Genomic DNA, 27,393 nt, shown 5'->3' on the forward strand with positions numbered 1-27,393 from the left:
CTTCTCCAATGGAACCTTTATCTCATGCCTATTCCCAACCTCATATTGTTTGGCATTACAAGAATGCAAAATGGAATGACCTGCGAGACTTCTTTTCTTCTTTTCCTTGGTCTGATTACTGTTTCAAAACTTCTGATGTCAAAGTTTGCTCAGATCGCGTCAGTGAAATTATTCTTGCAGGAATGGAATCCTTTATCCCACACTCCACTTTAAAATCTCGTCCTTTATCTAAACCTTGGTTTTCCAATAAATGTGCTAAGGCTGTCCAAGAGAAGAACGTTGCATATCGTAATTGGCTTGTTTCTAATTCTTCAGTTTCATTTTCTGCCTACACCAAAGCTCGCAACAATTGTAAAGCAGTTATTAATCAGTCCAAACTAGAGTTTGAACAGGCTAAGAGTAGAAAACTTGCTTCTTGCCCTAATGGTAGCCGAGCATTCTGGTCTCTTGCCAAAGCTATTGGCCGCAACTTTTGCCCATCTCTGCTCCCACCCCTGTCCAAACCAGATGGTTCTGTTGTCACTTCAGCCAAGGATAAAGCTGACCTGCTAGCATCCCATTTTTCTTCCAGCACATGTATTAGTGATCTTGGTAAAACACCTCCCACCATTCCTAACACGCTCCATTCAATGCCTCCTGTGGTACTTAATAAATAATGAGCTTCCAGGCCTGTACTTCAGTACAGGCCTGGAAGCTCATTATAAGAACATGTGGATCTGTTGGATTGGGTACAGAGAAGAGTAACAGAATTACACAAGGACACAAAAGGTACTCTTACCATGAAAGACTTCACTTCTGCAAGTTGCAATGCTTAGAAACTAGGCACATACAAGAGGCCTAACTGATTGGCTTTAACTCTGGGTTAGGTGAGCGAAAATATGCAATTCCTCTGTGTGCAAAATTTTGAGAAATCACCAAAAAAAATAATTCAAAATTTTTAATTGTTTTGATGCCACCATTATTTTAAATTTTTACTAAACACAACTGAGAAAAAATTAATCTTTCTATATTAAAAACATTATTTTTAATTAATTTTTGAAAATTAAAACTCCCTTTAGACCAGTTAGTCTGCAAACATTTTTGTTCATGCACCCTTATTTTACTTAAAAAGGACTAGCGTGCACCCCCGGAATAAAAAATTAAATATATAAGTTATTTTTTTTTATTTATAAATCATTTATGTGGAATGCATTATGTCTAAAATCACATATAATTTTAAAAAATCATAAATAAAAAAATACAAAACAAAATTAAATCGAAGTTCAAGCACAAAATTATATGAAATCATTAATGTAACAAGTGTAGTAAATGTAATGTAATACTATTTGTTTTATTTTCAGTTTCATTTTCTGCCTATACCAAAGCTCGCAACAATTGTAAAGCAGTTATTAATCAGTCCAAACTAGAGTTTGAACAGGCTAAGAGTAGAAAACTTGCTTCTTGCCCTAATGGTAACCGAGCATTCTGGTCTCTTGCCAAAGCTATTGGCCGCAACTTTTGCCCATCACTGCTCCCACCTCTGTCCAAACCAGATGGTTCTGTTGTCACTTCAGCCAAGGATAAAGCTGATCTGCTAGCATCCCATTTTTCTTCCAGCTCATGTATTAATGATCTTGGTAAAACACCTCCCACCATTCCCAACACGCTCCATTCAATTCCTCCTGTGGTCTTCCATCAAAAGGATATCAGAAGGATTTTGATGAATCTTGATGCTAAGAAAGCTCCAGGTCCTGATGGTATTTCTCCACTTGTTCTCAAAACCTGTGTTCCTATTCTTTGCCGCAATTTTTCACTTTCTTATTCCAAAGGTGTTTTTCCTTCTGCTTGGAAATTTGCTCATATCCAGCCAGTTCCTAAAAAGGGTGACAAATCCCTCCCATCCAATTATCGTCTCATTGCAATTACTTCTACTCTTTTTAAAGTAATGGAGAAATCAATTAACCGCCAACTCTTAAACTACCTAGAAACCTTCCGTCTGATCAATGATCGCCAGTATGGATTCCGCCAGTGTCGATCCACTGGTGATATTCTGGCTTATGTTACCCATTTATGGACTAATTCAATGGAAAGGTTCGGTGAAACACAAGTAGTTGCTCTTGACATCTCAAAGGCTTTTGATCGTGTTTGGCATAAAGGTCTTCTAAACAAGCTTCCATCTTATGGTTTGCCAACTGTTTTTAGTAATTGGTTATCCAGTTTTCTCTCTGATCGCTCACTGAGGGTGATGGTAGATGGCTCTCTGTCTTCTAACTTCTCCACTAATGCCGGTGTCCCCCAAGGTTCAGTTCTTTCTCCCACTCTTTTCCTCTTGTATATCAATGACCTTCTTCCATTGACTGGAAATCCTATCCATAGTTTTGCCGATGATAGCACATTGCATTCAACTTTCCATTTTGAGAAACCTTGTCCTGCTCAATCAGCTTCAAGTTCTCGAAAATCTGCTGCCAATTCCTTAAATGCCGATCTTCAGGTAATTCTCCAGTGGGGCAAAGACAACTTAGTTGATTTCAACCCTTCTAAAACTCAATCTTGTCTTATATCTCGCAAAAAGGATTCTTCTGCTCCTATGCTTATCTTTAGTGACACTCCGATTTCTAGGCAAAATAATATATCTCTTTTGGGGATTACCCTGACTTCTAATCTCTCTTGGCACAAGCACATTACAAATATTGCTTCCTCTGCATCTAAAAAACTTGGTTTTCTCTTTCGCTCTCGGCGTTACTTTTCTCCCAAACAGCTGCTCACTCTGTGTAAATCGCAAATCCGCCCTGCCATGGAATATTGTTCCCACATCTGGGGTGGTGCCCCCAAAACCTCTCTCAGGCTTCTTGATTCCATTCAGAAGAGGGCAGTTAGGTTAATTAATGATTCATCTCTAACAGAGTCTCTCCACTCGCTTTCTCATAGACACACTGTTTCTGCTGCATGCCTCTTCTACAGATACTTCCATGGGCACTGTTCTTCTGAATTGGCTTCTATAATTCCCGCTCTCTCTTTCAAAACAGTCCGAACACGTGCCGCCACCAGCCAATATCCATTTACTGTCCAACTTCTAACCCACAGAACCAACTTTTCATCTTCCTCATTTATTCATTCAACTGCCGTTTTCTGGAACAACCTTCCTTCATACGTATTTCCTGAAAATTACAATCTACAGAAGTTCAAGTCCAATATCAACAAATATCTTCTTTCGTCTTCTCAACCTCCAACCCAAGCACGGTACTAAGTACTATAGGTTATAATACCTCTCGTGTTTGAGGTTCTCATAAAAAAAAAAAAAAAAAATCATCAGCCATAATATCAGTTTCAGTAGTGAGTAATTATTTTTTGCTGATGCTGAATAAGCTTGCTTCCTTGCATCATTTACCACTACTAATACATTCCTGACTGATCTATTCTAGCTATTACAAAAAATATATGATAGGCCCATCCTATCATATATTTCTAGATCTCTGAACACAGCATGCTGCTATCAAATAACAGAAATAAAGTTGAAAAACAAGCTTCTTTTTTGTAGTTACTGTACAAGTTCTGCCTACAGAACAAATCCTTTAAATAGTTTGAAATTTTTAAATTCATTATGCTGCACTGCAAAAGAAATAAAATTCATCTAATGTTCTTCAACGAGTTAAAAAATGGCAAATAAGCAGTTCTAACCAATCTCAGAAATCAACTTTAATGGTCCTCTAAGAAGAGACTCTTCCCCATTTTTCAACATTCAGTTGAAAAATGGGGAAGTCAAAAACATGTGGCACCACATATTTTTGCACCAGTTGTTCATAAATAGATTAATGTGACTGGTTGAATAAGTGTAAATAAATGAAAATAAAAATAAAATTTTCAAACAAACATGTACTTCTGACATTAGCAATCATTAAGTGAATTACAACTGCTTTATATTTACAAAACTTACCTCCTTTTTAACCATAAGGCTGAATGCAGTTGGTAGGGTGAAATTAAAAATAAAATAAACTTCAAAATTCCTGGAAAAAAGTGTTCCCATTTATTGAAGGTTTGTCACTATTTAAAAAAAAAAAAAAAAAAAAATCAGGACTGGCAAAAAAAAAAAAAAAAAAAATCAGGACTGGCAAAAAAAAAAAAAAAAAAAAAATGAACCTTCAACCAAAGGGAACACTTTTGGGGATTCAAAGTTTCCTAGTTCCTATAATTTTTCTTTTTAACTTCCATGTTTTTTATTTTTAATTTCATTCTTTAAAATGCATCAAACTACAGGCAAAACAGAAGCAAAACTCAAAAATCTTAGAAGCAATCAATAATTCACTTAGAGTTTCCTTCACAACTTAAAACTTCTGCTATTAATAAATTTAATAATAATGATCACTGAAATGAGATCCAAATAGATCTTATAATTTTTAGTATATCTATGATGACTAAGAAATTTCAATCACTTACCTCAGCATATGCTTCCATGTCTTCAATGAACTGGCCAAGTAAGGTAAGTGAAAAAGTGATGTCTGATATCCAGAACTGCTGAAAGGTTATTAATGCTTTTGAAGCATACTGAGTTAAGGTGTGAGACTGTGATGAATCAATAAGCCACCCAACCAATATGTCCACTGTGTCCTGTAACAGTAATAATAACAATGTAACAAAAATATAATTAATAACTCACTAACCATTTTCTAAATGTCTCCAAAACCAAATAAAATAAAATTTCTTTCACTAGAAACAGTTAAAAATATAATCTCTACAACTACTTTGTCTAAGCCTAAGATAAAGTACACCACAGTAATTCACAATAGGGAAAAGTAATAGTCTTTGGGAAAAGGCCAAATTATAAAATATAATTATATATTTATCAAGCTAATTTATTTTCAAGCTAACTTTATATTATCACATAACATCAGTTTGATTATATCAACTCTTAACTTCCTTAAGAGTTGATATTATCAAAGAGATATAATCACCATCTTGGCATGGTCTGGCCCCTCCTAACAAGCTGGGTGGGGGCCTTAAGACAGTTAAGAGTTGATATAATCATACAGATGTTATGTGATAATATAAAGTTATAAAGTTGACTATAGATGTTTTATGACAATGTTGTGAATGGTATTCTAGTTGTGAAAAAGTTAGGACTTTATCAAGCCAAATAGGAAAAATGCACCTTTATTCACAATCCAGCACAATTTATATGGTATTAGAACACTAAGGCGATGAAAAGGGAAAGATAATTTTATAAAATAAAGTGTTAGCATTAGAAAGGCATATGATTCAAGAAAACAAACTTATATAACATCAGCCAAAAAAAAAAAACCCTTCCCATTTCCCCTATCCGTTCACTCCAAATGTTTGTCTAGTTCTCCTTGAACTTATTTGAGTTTCTGAACTCCACTACAACATATGGAAGTTGGTTCCAACTATCAACTACCTGCTGGGTAAAGGTGCACTTCTGCACAGCTATTCTAAAATTTATTCCTCAATTTGAATTTATGCCCACCAGGTGAGTAATCTGAGCAAGAGGAAGAATCCCATTAGCAATGAGCTTGCTCAATCCATTCAAGGCCTTATACACCTCAATTAGACCACCTCACAGATGCCTAGTCTCCAGAAGCTGCAATTTGCAGAACTTTAGCCTTTCTTGGTAACACCAACCCTATGTTCCCCTCACCAATCTTGTTGTCCCCTCTGTACTCATTCCAGCAGCTCTAATTTTTCCTAAAATGAGGCCTCCAGACCTGTAAACAGTACTCAAGATCTGGCCTGACCACTGCCTTATATACAAGGGGACAATCACCTCCTTATCCCTGTTAGCAAAATTGCTGTATATCATTGACAAGACATCATGGGCTACTCTTGCAGCCTTTTTGCACTGCTCAAAAAACTTCATTTCTGACTGCACAATTACCCTTTTCATTCTCCACTACCCTGAGTGTAGTACCACACAGCTGATACGTTACTCTGGGGGTTACTGCTACCGTTATCCAGTACTCTACATTTGTCAATGTTAAACTTCAGTTGCCACCTCTCAGCCCATCTGCTCAACTTTTCCAGCTCCTGTTGCAGAAGTGTACTATCATTACTGTCATTAACGACCCTGCCAACCTTCGTATCGTCAGTGAACTTAGACATTCACCCTGATACACCTTCATCAATATCACTGATAAATACCAAAAACAACAATGGGACCAACACTGAACCCTGGGGGACTTCACTAATAACATTTCCATTGATAACCACTCTATGACTTCTCCCACTCAACCAACATTTTATCCATTGTAGCAACTTGCCCTTAATGTCATACTGCTCCAATTTGCAGAGTACAATGTGTAGTCTTCCATGTGCCACAGTATCAAAAGCTTTCCTAAAATCCAAGAATAGGATATCAAAATTATTCTTTGCATCCAATTCCTTTGTGACCACATCATAGTATCCAATCAAATCTGTCCCGACACGACTTCCCCTTAACAAACCCAAGCTGTGTCTGAATTATAACTGCAGTCTTATCTAGATGATCCCACATCGCTTCCTTAACCAGTGACTCCATTATTTTCCCTGGAACAGAAGTTGGACTAAGAGGTCTGTAATTACCCATGTTGCCCTTTGCTCCCCCTTTGTGAATTTGGGGACAAATTTACACATCTCCAGTCCATGGGGACCTCCCCCTGAGTCCAAGGAAGCTTTCATAATTGTGGCTAAGGGTTTGCTTACTTCCTTTGCTGCCTCCAAAGTAAATCCCATATCAGTACACTGTGATCACTGCCACCTAGTGGTTCCTTTATCTGCAGATTCTTAACGCATGAAGAATCACTGCTGATAATCAGATCAAGAGTATTACTTGCTCTGGATGCCTCTCGAACATGTTGCTGTAGAAAACAGTCCTCCAAATAAATCCACAAAAGTCTTGCTAGTGTGCGAGTGACCAATCCAAAAGTTCCAGTAAACTCTGGAACTTGTGGGTTGCTGTTAAGAAACCCACACACTTACTCTCATTTTCCCTTTCCCAGTGCTTATGACATGCCACACTGACTCAACATTGCATTGTCCACCAATGTCAATTGGATGCACCTCCTTAGATTTTGTGGGTTTCTTAACTAACAGCATAACCCCCCCTCCCTTCCTGTACTGTCTATCCTTTCTGTACACATTGTAAACCCCAAATTCCAATTCTGCACTGCTTATATGCATGTGGCACCACATCTCTATATCCCAACAATATCCACTTTTGATGTCTTAACCACTTCACATTCATCAAATTTATTTAATATATTCCTAGCATTGGTGTACATGCAAGTATACATACACCTATTCTTACTCTTAGTTACCCTAACACAACTCATGTATTTACTTGTTCCATGATGACTCCCAGCAGCCCTTGGTACCCAGTACCTTGCTTTGCAGGCTGCTGCTCATTCCAATAGAAGCAGTGCAAGAATTACTTTCTCCTCTGCCTGTAGCTACCGCTAATCTATTAGTCTGTGAATCTCCACAAGGTATAAGCGTATCACTGATGAAGGTATAAGCATGTTATACCTTCATCAATGTTGTTAATAAATACTGAAAACAACAAATGCACGTGTGTAGTTTCTTGAACCAAACCCTGGGAGATTGCACTAAAAATAATAGCCCACAAAGAGCTGTTGTTGTTGTATTTGGGTTTTTGGCACAAGGGCCTCTTGGGTCATATTGTGCCTGTTCAATATTTGCTTATCACAAATTTCTCATGTTATTGTGATCATAGGCTGTTATAAAGATTTATCTGTTTCAAATAAGTAAACAGTTCCTCCAAATTTGTGTCATTGCCAAGAATCTGCAATAAGGTTATCGGTTCCTTCAAGTGGGATAGGGAGGTAAGCCCCACAAAGAGCAGTGCATATTGATAACAACTCTGTCTTCTTCCACTTAACCATCCCTTTATTCATAGCAGTAACTTATCCTTAATTCCACATTGTCCCACTTTGTGCAGCAGTCTTAAATAAACAGTATCAAAAGCCTTCTTGAAATCCAAGTATATGATATCAAAATTATTTTTTGCATCCAGTTCCTTCCCTGTATCATAGTAACCTAACAAATCCTTAACTCCTTAACAAGACAACCCATTAACAAATCCATGCAAGCATGGATTTGTTAAGGGGTTGTCTTGTTAAGGAGTTAAGGATTTGTTAGGACTGCAGTATGGTTGCATCTGTCCAGATGGTCCTGCATTACTTCTTTAAACAGTGACTATTATTTTCTCTGTTCACAATGTCTTTAGTAATTTTAAAATGACATTTACAATTTGGGTTCAAGGTACTATTTACAATACTTTTACTAATTTGTAAATACTGTTTACAATTTAGGTACAAAGTACTGTTTGCAATTTAGGTACAAGGTACTGTTTACAGTACCTTTACCAATTTGTAAATACTGTTTAAAGTTTCATCATCATCATCTTCAGCCATTGTCAACCCACTGCAGGATGAAGGCCTTAGCAACATGTCTTGTGTCTTCTGTTGCCATTGTACAGTAAATTTCACAATTGCATCAACCCGCCTCATCTTTGGTCATTTTTCTTGGGAGTTTATAGCCAAGCAGTATCCATTCCAAAATTTGTTTGACACATCTAACATCAGTTCTTGATATGTGACCCGCCCATTTCCATTTTAAGTGATTTGTTCTTTCAATGATATCACGGACCTTAGTTTGTTTACAAATCCATGCATATTTTTTTCGGTCTCTTAGTTAAGTTCAAAATTCGGCACTCTATACTTCTCTGTGTGTGACCCTCAGTCTTTGTAAAGCTTTACTATTCAACATCAATGTTTCGCAACCACATGTTAGGACAGGGTGGATATGCTGATCAAAAACTATTCTTTGAGACAGAGTGGGAAGTTTGTCTTCAAGATTATATTAAGCTTTCCAAATGCTTGCCACTCCAATTTTATGCACTATTGAATTTCCATCTGGTGAAATTTCTTGTCCAAAATAAAACATACCTTTCCTCTTCTTCTAGTTCATGTCCATCAGCTAAAATTTTCTTTGGTCTGGTAAATTTGTTTCCTGAATATCAAGAATACACATAACCTGTGTTTTCTTGATATTAATTTTCAAACTGAACTTCTTGCTCTCATTCTGCAGTTCTTCACTGTTTTGCTGCAATTCTTCCAAATAAAATCTGGAAAAGAGAATGATATCCGTAAATCGTAAGCAATTCAGGTAATCTCCTTTTGTCTTGAGTACTTTATTATCCCAATTTAGTTTGCAAAAAATTTCTTCTAAATGGGCAGAAAATAATTTTGGGGAGATTGTGTCTCCTTATTAGATGCCTTTATCTATGTTGATCTGAACTTTATCATTGTTAATGCGTATTGATGCAGTCGTCTTTTCTTATATTGACTGGAAAATATTGACGTAAGCCCTGTCTACACCTTGGCTGATTAGGACCTTCATTATTGCTTGTTTTGTGACTGAGTCAAATGTTTTTTCATAGTTGAGAAAGTTATACATAATGAAAGGTTGTATTCATTGTGCCGCTCTATAACTTGCTGCACTGTTTGTACGTGATCCATTTACTGAAGCTGCTTCTGAAACCTGCTTGTCCTTTGGGTTGCCGCATCAAGTATTGTGCCTATTCTTCTTGAAAGTATCTCTGTGAAAACTTTGTAGACAACTGGCAATAGGCTTATTGGTTGGTAGTTTTTTAAATCTCCCTTGTCATCTTTTTGTGCAGTAGGATGGTTTCTGCATTTTTTCATGCTACAGATACTTTGTTAAGCAGAAGGCATTTTTAAAAGAGCTCTACATACCAGCTAGCCTCCAGCTTTCAACATTTCAACAGTGACCTGATTGATTGATTTATTATATCATTAATTTTATAGCACCTTCTACTTATACAAATATATATACAAATATATAAGTAGAAGTAGAAATATGCTTGAAAGCAAACATATCGCTCTTGTGCATAACCATTTTTCATTTTGCTTTCTTTAGCCCTTGATTTTCTTCTAGTGTTCTTCTGTCAAAATAAATGTTGAAATTGTGCATTTCTTTTTTTTATGCACGTTCATATGGTCTTGCACATTTCTACATATTCTATCTTGTTTCCTATGTTACCACTTTGCTTCATTTCTCATTGTTTTTTTTTTTTCCCCCTTAACAGTAATTGTTTATTTTGATATTCTGGTTGGTTTTTCTTGTTTTACAGTAGGTGCAAGGACATAGGCACTGTCTACAATAGTCTCAATGACTTTGTCATTATCGGTAGAAATACTTCTGTCAAGAAGGTCTTCCAGCACATGAAGACAGTTGGAGAGTTCCATTTCAAAGTTTTGAGGTTTTTTCAATAGTTGGTTAGCGTCGATCTTTTCCACTTTATTTGACTTGACCAATTTTTTTCATTCTTTCTTGCAATCAATTTTTATTTTTTTCTCTCAGTAACTGATGGTCACTTCCAACATTAAAATGGTTCAAGACTGAGTAATAAATGAATATCTTTTTATTGTTTGTCAGTATGAAGTCAATTTCACTAGTATTTCCAAGAGGGCTATTCCAGGTCCATATTCATTGGTCCTTTTTCTTGAAGAAGGAGTTCATGATGAACAAATTTTGTTCCTCCACAAATTCAATTAGTAGATTATCTCTACCGTCCCTTTTTCCAGTTCCATATGGGCTGACAAATATTTCCCCATTTTGTGATGCTATGGTTCATCACAAAAAAAAAAAAAAAAAAAAAAAAAAATTTTTTTTTTTTTTTTTTTTTGTGATGAATCTCGGTTTTTGAGCTCTCCGTTTCTATTTGAAACAAGAGCACAAAATTTTCAGCGTGCGAATTACATCAATTAAAATCCAACTATTAGATCAAGCAGATGTGAGTTTGGAATGCAGTCAGTAGCTCTTATAAATGATAATGTACACTTGTTTATTAATATGGGAAATAACTACAGGTGGTTAACATTCACTAAGATAACACCATATATAAATAATATCCATTAAGATAACATCATATATAAATAATATTCATTATAACACTATAGCAAAACATTTTTTAAATATATAAAACTATTTCAACATGTGAAAAAAATAACAAAAGTTGTTTTTTTAACGATGCTTGCATCATTTACAAGTCCAGTATTCCAAGCAATCAGTTTTCCTAATTTGCACTCAAATATTTCTAAAATGAATCATGACAATACAGGTAATTCTCAAGTTAATTCGTTCCTAGCAAGAGGTCATAAAGCAGGAATTTATTTCCCATAGACAAAGGTTAAAAATAGGGGTTAAGTTCTCAACAATGAAATTAGTTAGCCACTTAGTTTATGTTTAAACAGTGATTAATTTATCGAAAGAAATAACGTAGCCTGTAAATTCAAGCAAATTATAATAATATAGAAATTATTTACGACTTACAAATGTTAAAGAATGTTTATTCTTCAACATCGAATAAATGCACACTCGTTGATCACTCATTATTGGCTCGGCAGTCGTTGGTTTGTTGCCCAAGGAATTGTCTTCAGAAATGTTTCTTGCGGCGTTTGTTTTCAAGATAACCTTCTCTTTCAATTATAAAATTCACGATTACATGCATAAGCATTTTTTTAATGGCACACACAAATTGCAGCTAACATGATTCGCGTGGAGTAACAAGTTTACGAAGCTTAAAAAAAGAAATGAAGAGAAGATTCTGAAAATTTATTTATGTTTTTTATACGATTGAAGATTTCAGTAAAGGGGAAACACACTTTACCAAATTAACGTAAAAAACCACAATTCCAGCTATCGGTATTTTTGAAAATGCAAGAAGATCGAGTTTACTACCTGTTTATAATTGCTTGCAGTAACAGAAATGCCCAATAAACCGGAAAGTGCAAATTGTTTTTATTGTTTTATTGTCGTGACCTCCAGAAATGTGCTTTAGAAAAATATCACAAAGGCGTTTAAAATTGATTCTTATAACGGAACATATGATAACGATGAAAGTGTAGTGCATTTGAATTGGTAACTATTACAATTTACATACCACACTCACGACCTTTTACATGGCCTTAAGGTCACGCTTGTGACCTTAAAAATGACATTTTAGAGAGATAAATAGCTTAGTTACACAGCGAAAATTTGAACTTCCAAGATCTTGAAACGAATTACCAAAAAAAAAACAATGTGTTATTGGGTTCACGTTACGATATTTTAACGATACAATGGTGTCTCTTGAACTGATTAATATCGTAAAGCGGGGTACGCTGCATTGTATAGCTATGCACGTGGTTTGGAATGCAGTATTTATGAATGTTTAACATTCATTTTTTGCAATTAATGTTCATATTTTTGATTTTGTTCATACTTGATACTTGGGGGAAAAAACTCGTAAACTCAGAAACTCGTAAAGCGAGAACTGCCTGTATTATTAAATCATGCTGATTGAGGATAATTTAAATCTACAACTGTATTAATGATACAACAGCAGAAATAAGAAAAATTAAAAGCTAATGCATAATAATGTACAAGTTAGGTTTATAAAATCTCATATAAACAGATGGTTGTTTATGGTTCCATGGCCTGATAATCTCATTATCAAATAGGTACAGGTTACATCATGACAAGTGATGGAGGGAATATATTAGATAACGGGTTCGGGTTAGCTTTATTAACAATGATTTCTATCACAGTCAAAACAATACTGTTTTGTACAGTTAACTTTTAAATGTTGGTCATGGCACTGGCTATTATGTGTCTATTGTATTTTGTGTTATACAAAGGGTACTAGGAAAGTTTTGCAATATGACGCAACAATGAATCACAGGAAGCTGCTTGTTGCTGCATGTTGAGACATGGTCATACGTGCATAGTAGCCGCCGCGCCAAGTCGATGGGCTCAGTTATTCATTAGTAGTGAGAGTGTAAAGTGCTTGCGATGGCATCGTGGTCACGAAATGAGATAAGGACAGTTTTGCGGTATAATTTCGTGCGTGGTTTAACCATAGACCAGTGCTTAGAAGAAATGACTCTTGCACTAGATGATGATTGTCCACATCGTACAACGATATTCAGGTGGTATAGAGAATTCCAAAGGGGAAATTTCACTCTGGAGGATTCTGAGAGGCCGGGAAGGCCACGAACGTCAGTTACGGAGGAAAACGTTACTGCTGTGAGGAAAATGCTTGACGAAAACAGGCGAGTGACCTACCAACAGATAGAGGATACTTTGGGCCTAAATGCACCAGCAATTCGTTCGATTCTGCAAGATCATTTGCACGTGAAGAAACTTTGTTCTCTCTGGGTGCCGCATCAACTGACTGAAGAGCAGATGACACGACGTGTGACTTGGTGCCGGGAGATGTTAAAAAAGTTTGATAAGGGACAATCTCGGTATGTGAACAACATCGTGACAGGTGACGAGACTTGGCTGTACTATTACGATCTGCCGACCAAGGCTTAAAACAAAGTTTGGGTCTTTGATGATGACGACACACCCGTAATTGTCAGAAAATCCCGATCTGTAAAGAAGAAAATGATAGCTGTATTTTTCAAATCGAGTGGAATTGTGGAACGTGTCGTTTTGGACACGCAGAAGACAGTCACAGCTAAGTTGTATACTGAACAATGCCTGCCTAAAGTCATTGGATCTATGAAGAACCTGCGGCCAAAGTCAAGAATGGACACCTGGTACCTCCATCACGATAATGCTCCAGCTGACCGCGGCAAAGCCTGCACCGAATATTTGACCACGACAGGACTGAAACTTCTCGAGCACCCTCCCTACAGTCCAGACCTTGCTCCCTGCGACTTTGCACTGTTCCCGCATGTGAAAATGAAGCTAAAAGGGAGGCGGTTTTCCAGTGATGAGGACCTTCTATGGGCTTGGGACAACGAGTGTGCTTTACTTCCTAGTGAAACTGGGCAGAACTGGTTTAAAGATTGGTTTCGGAGGATGGAGAGGTGTATTGAATGTAGAGGAAATTACTTTGAAAAAATTAAATAAACAAAGCTGTATTGAAAAACTTTCCTAGTACCCTTTGTATTATATTGCATTATTTTTTCTATTATATAATAGAAAAAAATAAAATATAAATATAATAGCTATATAATATAGCTATTACATTTTTTCTATGATTAACAGGAATTTTGACAGCAGAGATAAGGAGGAAATTATTCTGCTGAATTAGGCAATGGTAAGGACACAGACATATCGAGCACTGCATGCAAGTCTGGAATTGCAATAACATTAGAGAGGGGAACAAAACAGACTCCGGTTCTGGAAATTCACCAGTACTCTTAAAAAAATGATTCCAGTTCTGCAAATTCTCCACTTAAAATACTCTTAAAAAAAGGCTCCAGTTCTGCAAAATCACAGTGTCTGGAAACTTGGCTTCTGCAAGATCTGATTGAGGAGTTTAGAGCTCTGAATGAAAATTAAGTACACTAAATGTTGATGGCATAAATTTAAATTGAGGAATGATAGTTACAGGATAGATGTATGGAAATTTTCTTTCAGCCAGATGATATTTAATTGTTGGAACAACTTCCATCCAGATGTAGAGGTGGGTAGTTTAAATAAATTTAAGGAGGAAATATACAAAATATAATAGGGTGTGTGGATCGGTGATGTTGGAATTATTTTTTTATTTGTTTACTTTAATTATTTTTATTATTATTATTTATTTTTATTTTTTTTTTTTTTGGCTGATATGAAGAAGCAAGCTTATATAGGTTTTGCTTCTTCATATAAGCCAGCTTCCTTGCAATATTTGCCAAAATTACTAAGGCAGTGCAGCTTAAATAATGAAAGTAACATATTGCAAAAGCTAACTCATGGCAGTGTGGAAATGGAAATTTATGAGAGTTCAATGGATACATTTCAAACAGAATTTGGCCATTAGAATGTTAATGATTATGGGGGCAGTTTGGAACATTGATAAATTTGGAGTTTTTCTGCCAAACTGGGTTGGTCATTAAGGGTAGGTCCTGCATTGGTTTGTGCCTGGGATACAATTCAAAGGTGAAAATCAAAGGCAAGTGGTCAGATTTAAAATAGTTCATAATTACTTCAACAATGTCATTGGACAAGTGGAAAGCAGCACCATAAAGCCAAAGACTTCCAGATTATCAACTAAGTCAGCATTTTCCAAACTGGGATCTGCAGACACATGGGGGGGGGATCATTTTTCACACATACACCCACATATATAAAATATGTTGTATAATATTGAAGATAATTCAAGCAGACAATACCAAGATGGATTTAAAGAAATGCAAGGGATAAAGTAAGGTTAATAAAGTATGATATATAAATATATACAGTATATATATATATATACAAAAAAATTAAAATATATACATAAAACTTATTATTGTATACCCACCTCAACTGGGGCCAACCACCGAGGCAAAAAACAAGGAGTTCTCTGTTTCTGTAATGATCAATATCTGCTAAGATATATAAATTCAGAGATTAAGTAATTTGAATCTAAACCAATTAAAAGTAGTTAAAAAAATTAAAATAAGAATAAATGTAAAGTATAAGACATATCTACCGTATCCAGGACATGTAGTAACAACAATAGTCATCATGAAATAACAATCCGTCTAGTGAGTTAGTATATATGTGATGACCCCTATGTGATGGATATGGTAAAAATAAATAATTAATTAATTAATTAATTAATTAAAATTAAGTTAACAAAGAGAAACATGCAGATAGTAAGATGAATAAAAACTAACAGAGTAGGAATAATAGAACCTGAACTCCATGAAGGCAAAAATATAGTAGTAGTACAAATAAGAAGTAGTTTCTCCTATATCCTCTGATTACCCTAATAATTTCGGAGAAATAAAAACAAAGAGTGTAGGACAGCTTAAAGACAATGCAAAATATAAGTTGTAGCTCGGGTAAGTCCGGGATCGCAAACCCGTTCCTATAGTAGGACCCTGAGCTGAATTTGTATGTCACCTTAGCGTGAACTTAAGTATATACAGTGTTATTATAAAATAAAATAAAATAAATGATAGATACACTATAATTCGCAGGCCAGTGGGTATAAGTTTTCTAAGCCGTAAGACACCAAGAAAGCAAAGTGTATCCTATGTACATAAACTTATATCTTGCATTGTCTTTAAGCTGTCCTACACTCTTTATTCTTATTTCTCCAAAATTATTAGGGTAATTGTTCTATTTCTAGACTTCTTGTTCTTATTTCTTCGAAATTGTAGGAGAAACTACTTCTTATTTGTACTACTATATTTTTGCCTTCATGGAGTTCAGGTTCTATTATTTCTACTCTGTTAGTTTTTATTCATCTTACTATTTGCATGTTTCTCTTTGCGTTAACTTAATTTTAATTAATTAATTATTTATTTTTACCATATCCATTACATAGGGATTGTTATTTCATGACGACTATTGTTGTTACTACATGTCCTGGATATGATATATATACCGTATACTTTACATTTATTCTTATTTTAATTATGAAATTACGTTCTCTGTCAGGTCAACAATGTTCAATATGTGCTTGCATTTATACTATCTTTCTTTTGATTCTAAAAAATTTTTAACTACTTTTAATTGGTTTAGAATCAAATTACTCAATCTCTGAATTTATATATCTTAGCAGATATTGATCATTACAGAAACAGAGAACTCCTTGTCGTTTTTTTGCCTTCAGTCTGGGTGGGTGGTTGGCTCCAGTTGAAGTCACCTAGATTTTGGGTATACAACGATACGTTTTCTGTATATATTTTAATTTTTTGTATATATATATATATATATATATATATACTATCATTGAATTATATTAAATGAAATTAAATTATAATAAAATAAGTAAATAAATAGTTAAGATTCCATGACCATTATTGGCCTCGTGGTCCTCTGTCGATATGGGGCATGATGGTCAGTCTATTTTATTTTATTTTAATTTATTTTGATTTTGTTATCGTCTGGTAGTTCCTTTAACCCTCTTTTAGTGATATTTCACGTCTTTCGGAACTGGTACCTCTGGGGGGTACCGCTAAATTAATAAATAATTGGCATTAGTCTAAATTTTGTATAGTTTTAATTGGATTAAAAGTTTGAAATTATACAAGGGTTTACGGGTTACTATTTATATCTATTCTTTCTTTTCGTTCGATTGTTTATTTGGGTTATTTTTATGTTAATTTTCGCTCTACAGTTTTGCCATACTACTGGCTTATGTTTTATTTTATTTTATTTAATTTAACATATTGGATGTATTTCAGCTTCATATGGAGGAATTGCATGTCGCTGCCTCTAATGAATGCTTAACTATTTATTTACTTATTTTATTATAATTTAATTTCATTTAATATAATTCAATGATAGTATATATTTCGGCTTCATATGGAGGAATTGCAAGATGCTGCCTCTAATGAATGCTTAATTATTTATTTTATTATAAATTAACTTTTGTCAACATTTAATATAATTCAACAGTAATGGGTCGATATGCTAATTTAGCAACGCCTGTGCCTCCATCTATTTTCCTTTTTTCTTCTATATAAGCTGATTCAGCTTACAGTATGTCAGTGGTGTGGCTCTGCTCTAGAGTGCTGTTTGTTCTATATTTTATTTCTCGCTGCATAAGGACCACCGCCGTGCAAATCTTCTGCATTGGTGGATCGATCGGAGGAGGGAGGGTGAATTGGTACTTCGATCTTTTCACCATGGCGACGATTTGTATAGCGATTGAAATGCAGCGATTCCATGACCATTACTGGCCTCGTGGTCCTCTGTCGATATGGGGCATGATGGTCAGTCTATTTTATTTTATTTTAATTTATTTTGATTTTGTTATCGTCTGGTAGTTCCTTTAACCCTCTTTTAGTGATATTTCACGTCTTTCGGAACTGGTACCTCTGGGGGGTACCGCTAAATTAATAAATAATTGGCATTAGTCTAAATTTTGTATAGTTTTAATTGGATTAAAAGTTTGAAATTATACAAGGGTTTACGGGTTACTATTTATATCTATTCTTTCTTTTCGTTCGATTGTTTATTTGGGTTATTTTTATGTTAATTTTCGCTCTACAGTTTTGCCATACTACTGGCTTATGTTTTATTTTATTTTATTTAATTTAACATATTGGATGTATTTCAGCTTCATATGGAGGAATTGCATGTCGCTGCCTCTAATGAATGCTTAACTATTTATTTACTTATTTTATTATAATTTAATTTCATTTAATATAATTCAATGATAGTATATATTTCGGCTTCATATGGAGGAATTGCAAGATGCTGCCTCTAATGAATGCTTAATTATTTATTTTATTATAAATTAACTTTTGTCAACATTTAATATAATTCAACAGTAATGGGTCGATATGCTAATTTAGCAACGCCTGTGCCTCCATCTATTTTCCTTTTTTCTTCTATATAAGCTGATTCAGCTTACAGTATGTCAGTGGTGTGGCTCTGCTCTAGAGTGCTGTTTGTTCTATATTTTATTTCTCGCTGCATAAGGACCACCGCCGTGCAAATCTTCTGCATTGGTGGATCGATCGGAGGAGGGAGGGTGAATTGGTACTTCGATCTTTTCACCATGGCGACGATTTGTATAGCGATTGAAATGCAGCGATTCCATGACCATTACTGGCCTCGTGGTCCTCTGTCGATATGGGGCATGATGGTCAGTCTATTTTATTTTATTTTAATTTATTTTGATTTTGTTATCGTCTGGTAGTTCCTTTAACCCTCTTTTGGTGATATTTCACGTCTTTCAGAACTGGTACCTCTGGGGGGTACTGCTAAATTAATAAATAATTGGCATTAGTCTAAATTTTGAATAGTTTTAATTGGATTAAAAGTTCGAAATTATACAAGGGTTTACGGGCTACTATTTATATCTATTCTTTCTTTTCGTTCGATTGTTTATTTGGGTTATTTTTATGTTAATTTTCGCTCTACAGTTTTTGCCATACTACTGGCTTATGTTTTATTTTATTTTATTTAATTTAACATATTGGATATATATATTTATATATCATACTTTATTAACCTTACTTTATCCCTTGTGTTTCTTTAAATCCATCTTGGTATTGAGAAAACAAATATACGTATAATTATAACCCAGTTTAATGTAAAATATACTAATGGTAACAGGCAGTAGCTTTCGAGACTAACGAGTCTCTTTATCAACTGAAATTCAAAATACAAATACAACAGATAAGTGCAATGAGCTGAGTAAGGCACATTATTCATGTGCTATTGTTGCACGGACGTGCGTTGTTTTTACTCCACTAATCATCTAACATTAAAATGGTTGTCTCTAGGATGGGGTGTAGACGTATGCCTTTGTGGCGGTTTATAATTATACATATATTTGTTTTCTCGACCATGGGCCCCAGTACACCAGGCCCATTCGTTACCATCTTGGTATTGTCTGCTTGAATTATCTTCAATATTATACAATATATTTTATATACATTATGGTTGTAATGCACAATTGCTCTAGCAAGTGCATTGGCCCATAAGTATTAGTTACAGTTTGTTACAATTTATTAACTTTATTTCTTTCTTTCCATATTACTCATATATATATATATATATATAGGTAGGTAGAAAGTGAAGAGAATGGGAACAAACTAACAAAACCAGAAACTGAAACTACGGAAAATTCGAAGGTACATGAAAAATAAGAAATAAGAAAAATAATAATAAAAAAATTCTTATTTAATTTAAAAATAAAATACAGAAATAAGAAAAAAAATTCTTAATTTTTATTATTTTTATTTTTCACGTACCTTCCGGGTTTTCCGTAGTTTTGATTTTCGGTTTCGTTAGCTCACTCCCATTCTCTTCTTCACTTTCTACCTACCTATATTCCATTATGGTCATTAGGCTCTTTCTGCTATATATAGAAGTGTCCCCATAAACCATCTAAATAAATTTCATTGTAACTATTTTCTACAAGCTCTTATAGAAAAGTCTGCAAACTTTTTTTTTTTTGAAGAGGTCCATACATCTCAGTAGTTTAGGAAGCATTGACTAGGTTATTCCAAGTCTGAATTACAGCTGAAATTGGAAGGCTGAGGTCATCATAATGATTTTGAAACCATTTGCAAATATTTCCTTCGCTAGCCAATTAAGCCAATTATCACAGGTATGAAAAGCTTTTTTTTTTTAGGAGCATTAGCAACTAAGGCCATATTGCTCCGGGGATATGCGGAGGATGTGGAAAGGTCATTCCCTGACCTTTCCACATCCTCCGTGTTTGGTGGAACCCTGGTCTAATCAAGAAATTGTGATACACACCGCTGCTCCGGCCCACCTGGCTACGGAGGGGCCGGTATGACAAGCAACTGGACATACAGGATAAAGAGTAGACTATTACTGTGTAAGAATAAGAGGCATAATTCATCACTCAGCTTCAAAATTGCTGTCTCCAAACAAAATTACAATAAAGTCAAAACTTTTAGGTGTGCCAGGGGCTGGACTGAAATTCTACCAACTATTTTATTTTGTGCCAGTAAAACAATTTTTCTTTGTAACCAAAGTTGAGTACCACTGATTGAGTGTCTCAGTGTCCCTCAAGTTTCTATTTAAGATGATAAAATCAAATAAGTCATAAGATAATATCTGATACAGGGATTCAATTTTGTTTCTAACTCCTAAAAGTTCTATTTAACTACTTTTGCTTATTTTACTATCTATTGGACTAATAGTCTCTTTAAACATCAAAAATATTACCAACCTAATAATAACTTAATCACAGAATTACATATCATATCAGCAAATATAATTTTCCCACACCAAGTAAAGTTGTTGAATGAAGCTTTCATCATCATTATGTCTAAGTAATACAGGTATGAAGAATATACAAATGGATAATAATATGCTAATTACTTCACTTTCTTTTTTAACAGGTGCTGACTCCTTCCCCCCCTTAAGCAGCATATATCATCATGTAAAGAAAGTAATTAACTCTAATTTATAAATATCATCATATTTATACATACAACCATCCACACTGCATGTTTTACTATTATTAGCATTAACAGAGGCATATAATGCAAGAAAGCAAGCTTCTACAGCATCAGCTAAAATTTAAAAAAATTTAAAAAAAACTTCTCATTTCACCAATCCATTCCCTCCAAAAGTTTGTCCACTTCTTCCTCCAATTTATTTAAGCTATCAACTTCTACAATCAACTACCCACTGGCTAAAAGCAAATTCTACAATCTTTCCTTAATTTGTGTTGACTGAGATTACAAACCCTCAGATTTGTAATCTCAGCAAGAGAAAGTATCCCATCAGCATTGAGCCTGCTCAAACCATTCAAAGCCTTATACATCTCAATCAGATCACCTCACGGGTGCCTAGTCACAAGACACTGCAATTTACAGAACTTAAGCCTTAAGAGGATCTCTTCTTTATCCTCATCAATCTTATTGCCATTCTCTGTACTCATTCTAGCAACTCTACATCCTTTCTAAAATGAGGCCTCCAGTACTCAAAGTACTGGAGGCACGCAGTACACTGTACTCAAAGTGTGGCCTGACCACTGCCTTATACAAAGGAATAATCACCTCCTTATCCCTGCTAGAAAATTCCTGTAAATCACTGACGAGACCCCATGACCTGCTCTGGCAGCCTGTCTGCACTGCTCAAAAAACTTCATATCTTATTACACAATTACTACCCCCCCAGGTGTTTTTCATTCTCCAACTACCCTGAGTGTAGTACACAAAGTTGGTACATTTCTCTGGTGTTACTGCTACCCATATGCAGTACTTTGCATTTGTCGATGTTAAACTTGTTGCCACATCTCTGCCCATCTGACCAACTTTTCTAGATCCTGTTGCAGTAGCATACTGCCATTACTGTCACTAACAACCCTGCCAACCTTTGTATCATTAGCAAACTTTGACATTAACCCTGATATACCTTTGTCAATATCATTGATAAATATACAAAACAGCAATGGGCCCAAAACTGAACCCTGGGGTACTTCACTAATAACATTAATCAAGAAGAGCAGTATCCATTGATTACCACTCCCTCCTATAATGGCTGGGCAGAATTGCAGACACCTATAGTGCCAACATGATAGCATTAACACCTTTTTTGTTCTTAAAAGATGATATCTGCTCTACAACATCATCAACTTTTGCCGCTGGAAGACATACCCTGGTCCTATTCCACTTTTCCTTTTTGCCCAATAAATTTCCTGTTTCCAAGACAATTGAGTCACTGTCAATAACTAGCTCCTGTGGGACCAGCACATTCTGCTGTGAAGATTGCTTGTGTTGCCTGATGCACATGAGTGAGTTCTAGCATTGAGTTGGGCAGCTGAGAGCTTGATCCCCTCCCCCATTTTAATTCCTTTGAGTGCATCTACCCTACAACTCAAACTCTCATAGACTCCGATCAGAACGCTGAGTTGGTGCATAATTTCTTGACACTCTACCTAGCACACACACAAAGACATTCTCCTTGGCAAGATATATCCTGTTCCGGAAAGGTCGGCAAACATTTTACATTTTGCACATTGTTTTTTTTAGACTGTGATGCACTGGAAAATCACCCCCCCCCTTTGGTACTCCCCTGAGCCACAGCACTCCAGCTACTTTGTGCTTGTTGCATTGTTGCTCTAGTCTGGGGAATGATTTCGCTTAAATACAATTTAATTAACAATGAAATTTAATAAGATTAATAAATTTAACTGAGTAATTGACAATACTATACTAAGCTAACAGATTCCTAATACAGTGCTATGTACGAGGGAGTATCAAAAAGGTTAATACTGTTGCATAGAAAAAATAGCCCTAGAAAGGTGAAACTTCACAGGAACTTTAATCCTTTTCTATGTACTCTACATGTATAGTAACACATTTCTCCCATCTGTAGATCAGTTGTTTAATGCCTTGATCATAGAATCTGCACTTTTTGCCTGAAACCACGATTCCACTTCATTGATGACTTCCTGAGACGAATAAAAACAGCATCCACACAATGGTTTCTTCATTTCTCAAAACAAGAAATCTGACGGTGCTAGGCCAGGAGAATAAAGTGGGTGCTGCAATAGTTTGAAGCCACACCGGACAACAAAGTTGGTGGTGGCAATGGCAAGTGAGCCGATGCATTGTCTGACAGAAGACGGACACCTTTGGTTAACATTCCATGCCTTTTCACCTTCAAAGCATCGTGTAACTCAGTGGTCGCAAAAGTGGTCGATATAACATTGTTAGGGATTGATAGAAAAATATAAGACATCATTGTATAGGTAATATTTAATTCGGTTAACTTGGATTACCTCCATCCTGAATGACAATGCAATTAAGAGTGAATTGTGGGAACAGTGACATGAATAGGATCTGTAAGATGGAGCAAGGTCATGAAAAGAGTTATGGAGGCCAATCAAGTAGGCCAAAATGACGTATTTACCAATACACGGATGTCGGTGATTCCCGCGCGGCCGGCGTGGCGGGAGCGAGATTGCAACACATATGCGGTTGCTTATTTACTTATACTTACACGTATTTGATCCCAGTCTCATTTTTGCGCATAGACATACAAGTGAGCGTTAATGTTCTAAAATTCATAACATACATATTATAATTCAATCGATATTCATTCACGAACTAAACTTCTCTATGTTGAAGAGTTGAGCAGGGCTGGTAGTTTTGTACATCCTATAGAAATACACAGTGCTTTTTTTGTAAAAAAATAGGTGCTGGTACTCATTCTTTGCTATCAGAAAAAATTCCATGCCGGAACGGGTGACACGGCTGGCACGGATGACACGCAGTGGGTGTCAGCCATGTCAGCTGCTTCCGTCTGTTAAGGAGATCACATGACACTGGGCGGAGTCAGCACCCGTCAATCACGGCCGTTTCACTAGCAGTGGAAACACTGTATCCGATACTGAATCTTGACCATTAATTTTATTAACACACAGTTTATTAAGCATAAATTTATTATACAAGTATATAAAAAATAAGTCAAAGGTGAGTCTTATTTAATAAATAAAATATAATAAGTAAAATGTAAAAATACGATAAGTACCAAGTAAAAAAAAATTTCATGATGAAGTTTTGGTCAAATTCAGAAATGGGTACCCCTTCCAGACTGCTAGCGATGCGGCCGTGATTGACGGGTGCTGACTCCACCCATTGTCACGTGATCTCCTTAATAGATGGAAGCAGCTGGCATGGCTGACATCCACTGCGTGCCAGCCATGTCACCCATGCTAGCACGCTGTAAAAAAAGTGCCAGTACGCCGTACCGTTGCATACCGTCACAAAAAAAGCCCTGGAAATACGTGAGTAGGTATATTATTTAGACTTAAATTACTTTTGCTTACTGACTTCAATTTTAATTATTTTGTTACAACCTCAGTAACCACAATGGCAGCTTCAGATTCTAAAAAGAAATGCAGACAATATTCGTTAGAATATTTGAAACTTGGGTTTATTGCTTCATTAACAAACGAAACGAGGCCTATGTGTCTTCTTTGTGAAAAACTTTTAGTAACGATGCAATGAAACCAGCAAAAATGAAAGATCATCTTCAAAGACTCCATCCCGATAGGAAAGAAAGATCTTGACTTTTTTAAAGAACTGAAAGAGAAATACACACACACATCGACCAACTATAAAATCATTTATGAAAGCACCTGCCAAAGCTGACAATAAACAAGGATTAACAGCCTCCTACAATATTTATTTTAATATAGCAAAAAAAGGAAAACCATATACAATTGCAGAGGAACATTGTTATACCCGCAATCAAAGAAGTAATTGAAACCATAATGAAAACTCAATGCTTACCATTGAGTGCAAATACCATGAAAAGGTGTATTGGCGAAATGGCTGAAGATGTAGGAAAAACTGTAGTGTCAGAACTCAAAAATAGTAAGTTCTCCATCCAACTTGATGAATGTACATTCGATAGTTCTTCTATTCTTATGGCTTATGTAAGATATTATAGTAAAACCAAACATCAAATTATTGACGAATTTTTATTTGCAAAATATCTTGAAAGTGATGGAACGGGGTTGACAATATTTCAGCAATTGGAAGAATATTTAAATAAGTATGATATTCCATTTACTAATATAACAGCAGTAGCCACAGACAGCAAACCTGCAATGGGGAGCTGTTATCGAGGTTTCGCTCCCTTTCTGAAAGAAAAGGTTCGAAGTGTACGTACTATTCACTGTGTTGCACCAAAACCATTTGGTGGCAAAAATTCTCAGTGACGAACTGCACGATACTCTAAGAGTGTGTATTAAGTCTATTAATCAAATTAGAGCTCATCCTCTTAAATCGCGATTGTTTGCCAAACTTTGTGAAAAAAATGATGAAGTATCAAACCAATTACTCTTGTATTCTGAAGTAAGATGGTTGTCTAGAGTCTACAAAGATTTGTTGAGTTGTTCGACTCAACCCTAGAGTTTCATACATATGTTAATTTGTTTTTGAGTGATGACCTGAAGAGAAATAAGAATATTTTCTACTTGGTGGACTTATTTTCAAAATTTAATGACTACAGACCCATCTACAAGGTAAAGATGTCACGATTATTCAAGCTCGGACGATTCTTTTAGGCTTCCAAACTAAATTAGCCTTATTTAAATCATCATGTTACGAAAAGATTTTCATTACTTTTTGAATCTACGGCAATTGGAAGTACAAGATGAAGACTTAGAAATATACACAAAACATCTTCAAGATTTGAGCAATGATTTTAAATTGCGCTTTGCAGATTTTGAAAACATGCACATTCCAATGCATGTGAAAATGGATTATCACACCATTTTCTGCAGATATTGAAAATATCGAATGTAACTTATTGAATTGCCAGTTGATCTTGAAGCTAAGACGCTTTTTAAAAATAGGACTTTAAGTTACTTTTGGATGAATATAAATGTTGTAGAAAAATATCCAAAACTTTCTGAAGTGTTACTCCCCTTTTTGCTTGCATTTCCAAGCTCATATGTGGTCGAAGCTGGTTTCAGCCATGTTAATTCCATTTTAACAAAATAAAGAAATAAACTAGATATAGAATTCTGTGGCGAATAAAGGCTGAAACTTACTAAGTTTGAACCCAAGATTGCTAATCTTGTCAAGATTCACGAAGCACACCCTTCACATTGACAACGTTAGTAAATTGTATACTAAGTTAATAAAAGTCTTATTTTCATATATAAGGAAGATTGTTTTGTTATTTTGTTATCTAAATTAAATTTTATATTTTATATATTATTTATCCCTCCTATCAAATATGTAATGTTAAGAAGGACATCAAAAACAAAAATGTATCCCTTTGACGTTAAGCCAATATAATAATACAGTGGATTCCGGTTATTTGGGCCACCGGTTAATCAGGGCAGCCGTTTATTTGGGGCAAATCTTAAAAAACAGAAACCAATCGAGAAAATAGCCAGGGTTTACTTCGCTTAATTGGGACAGCATGCCGCTTAATCGGGGCAGAAGACCGCAGCACTGGAGATTACCCTACAATTGTCTAATCGGTCAAAATTCTGCAGGTCACAAAATCTGTTTATTGGGCTTTTCTGTTAGTGAAATCTATCATAAACAGACAGTAAACTCGATCTTACTGAATTTGCGATAATACCGACCACTGGAATTCTGTGGGTTATTATGATGAAATGTGTTTACACTTCCATGAAATCTTTAATCATATAAAAAAATTAATTTTTTTCAGATCTCTTCATTCCTATTTTTAAAGCTTTGTAACTCGTTACTCCGTTCTCACTTGCGCATACTGTGTTACTTGCAATTTGTGTGTGCCGTGTTCTTTGTTATTGACTGCTTATCTTTTAACTGTTTTAAATTGTAACCCCCCCCCCACAAATGTCAGTGAACAGAAATGTCAACTAGTTCGTATGTACATATTACAATACATATTATTTATTACAATTATCACGTATATTCTTCCGATTTTCATGTATCATTTAATTTTTTAATTGGTAAGGTAATAAAGGGTAAATTTGTGCTTAATATATCTTTGCTTTTATAGTCTGTGGATAATATTCTTCCTATTTTCGCTAATTAGAATCGCTGTTTAATATAATTAAAATTCAATTCACAAACGTGATCACAATGACCAGTGCTTACTGTACATCGTATAGTGAACGGTACTTTACTATGGTGACACCATCGTAACGTGATTTGATTGTACATTGAACCAATTGTAAAGCAGGAGCCCATTGTATTTTTAACTATTTACGTGAAACTTCGGATGACTGGGGCAGCCGCTTAATCGGGCCAAAATTCACTAGTCCCGATGTGTATCAAGTAACCAGAATGGATGTATATATTACATTATACATACAATAAACACTAACTATAAAATAAACAATCTAAAAACTCACATAAGCGTCTTTTTTGCTTGTCCTATTATAATTATGTAATAGTAAAATTGAGGGGGTCGATAAAAAGTCAAGAAACTCTTGAAGGGGTCGACGGTCAAAGAAGT

General features: G+C 35.2%; 1 protein-coding gene across 1 annotated transcript in view; it reads right to left on the bottom strand.

The window, feature by feature from the left end:
• Positions 1-27,393, bottom strand: part of nonC (serine/threonine-protein kinase Smg1) — a 1,411,261-nt gene that overhangs the window by 1,262,020 nt on the left and 121,848 nt on the right. The window contains exon 8 of the mRNA XM_090378365.1: positions 4,414-4,584. Within this exon, the coding sequence (XP_090234491.1) occupies positions 4,414-4,584 (171 nt within the window). The remainder of the gene's footprint in view (positions 1-4,413; positions 4,585-27,393) is intronic.

The sequence above is a fragment of the Mastigoproctus giganteus genome, chromosome 7, assembly GCF_048544385.1.
Source record: "Mastigoproctus giganteus isolate SK-2022 chromosome 7, ASM4854438v1, whole genome shotgun sequence".
NCBI lineage: Eukaryota > Metazoa > Arthropoda > Arachnida > Uropygi > Thelyphonidae > Mastigoproctus > Mastigoproctus giganteus.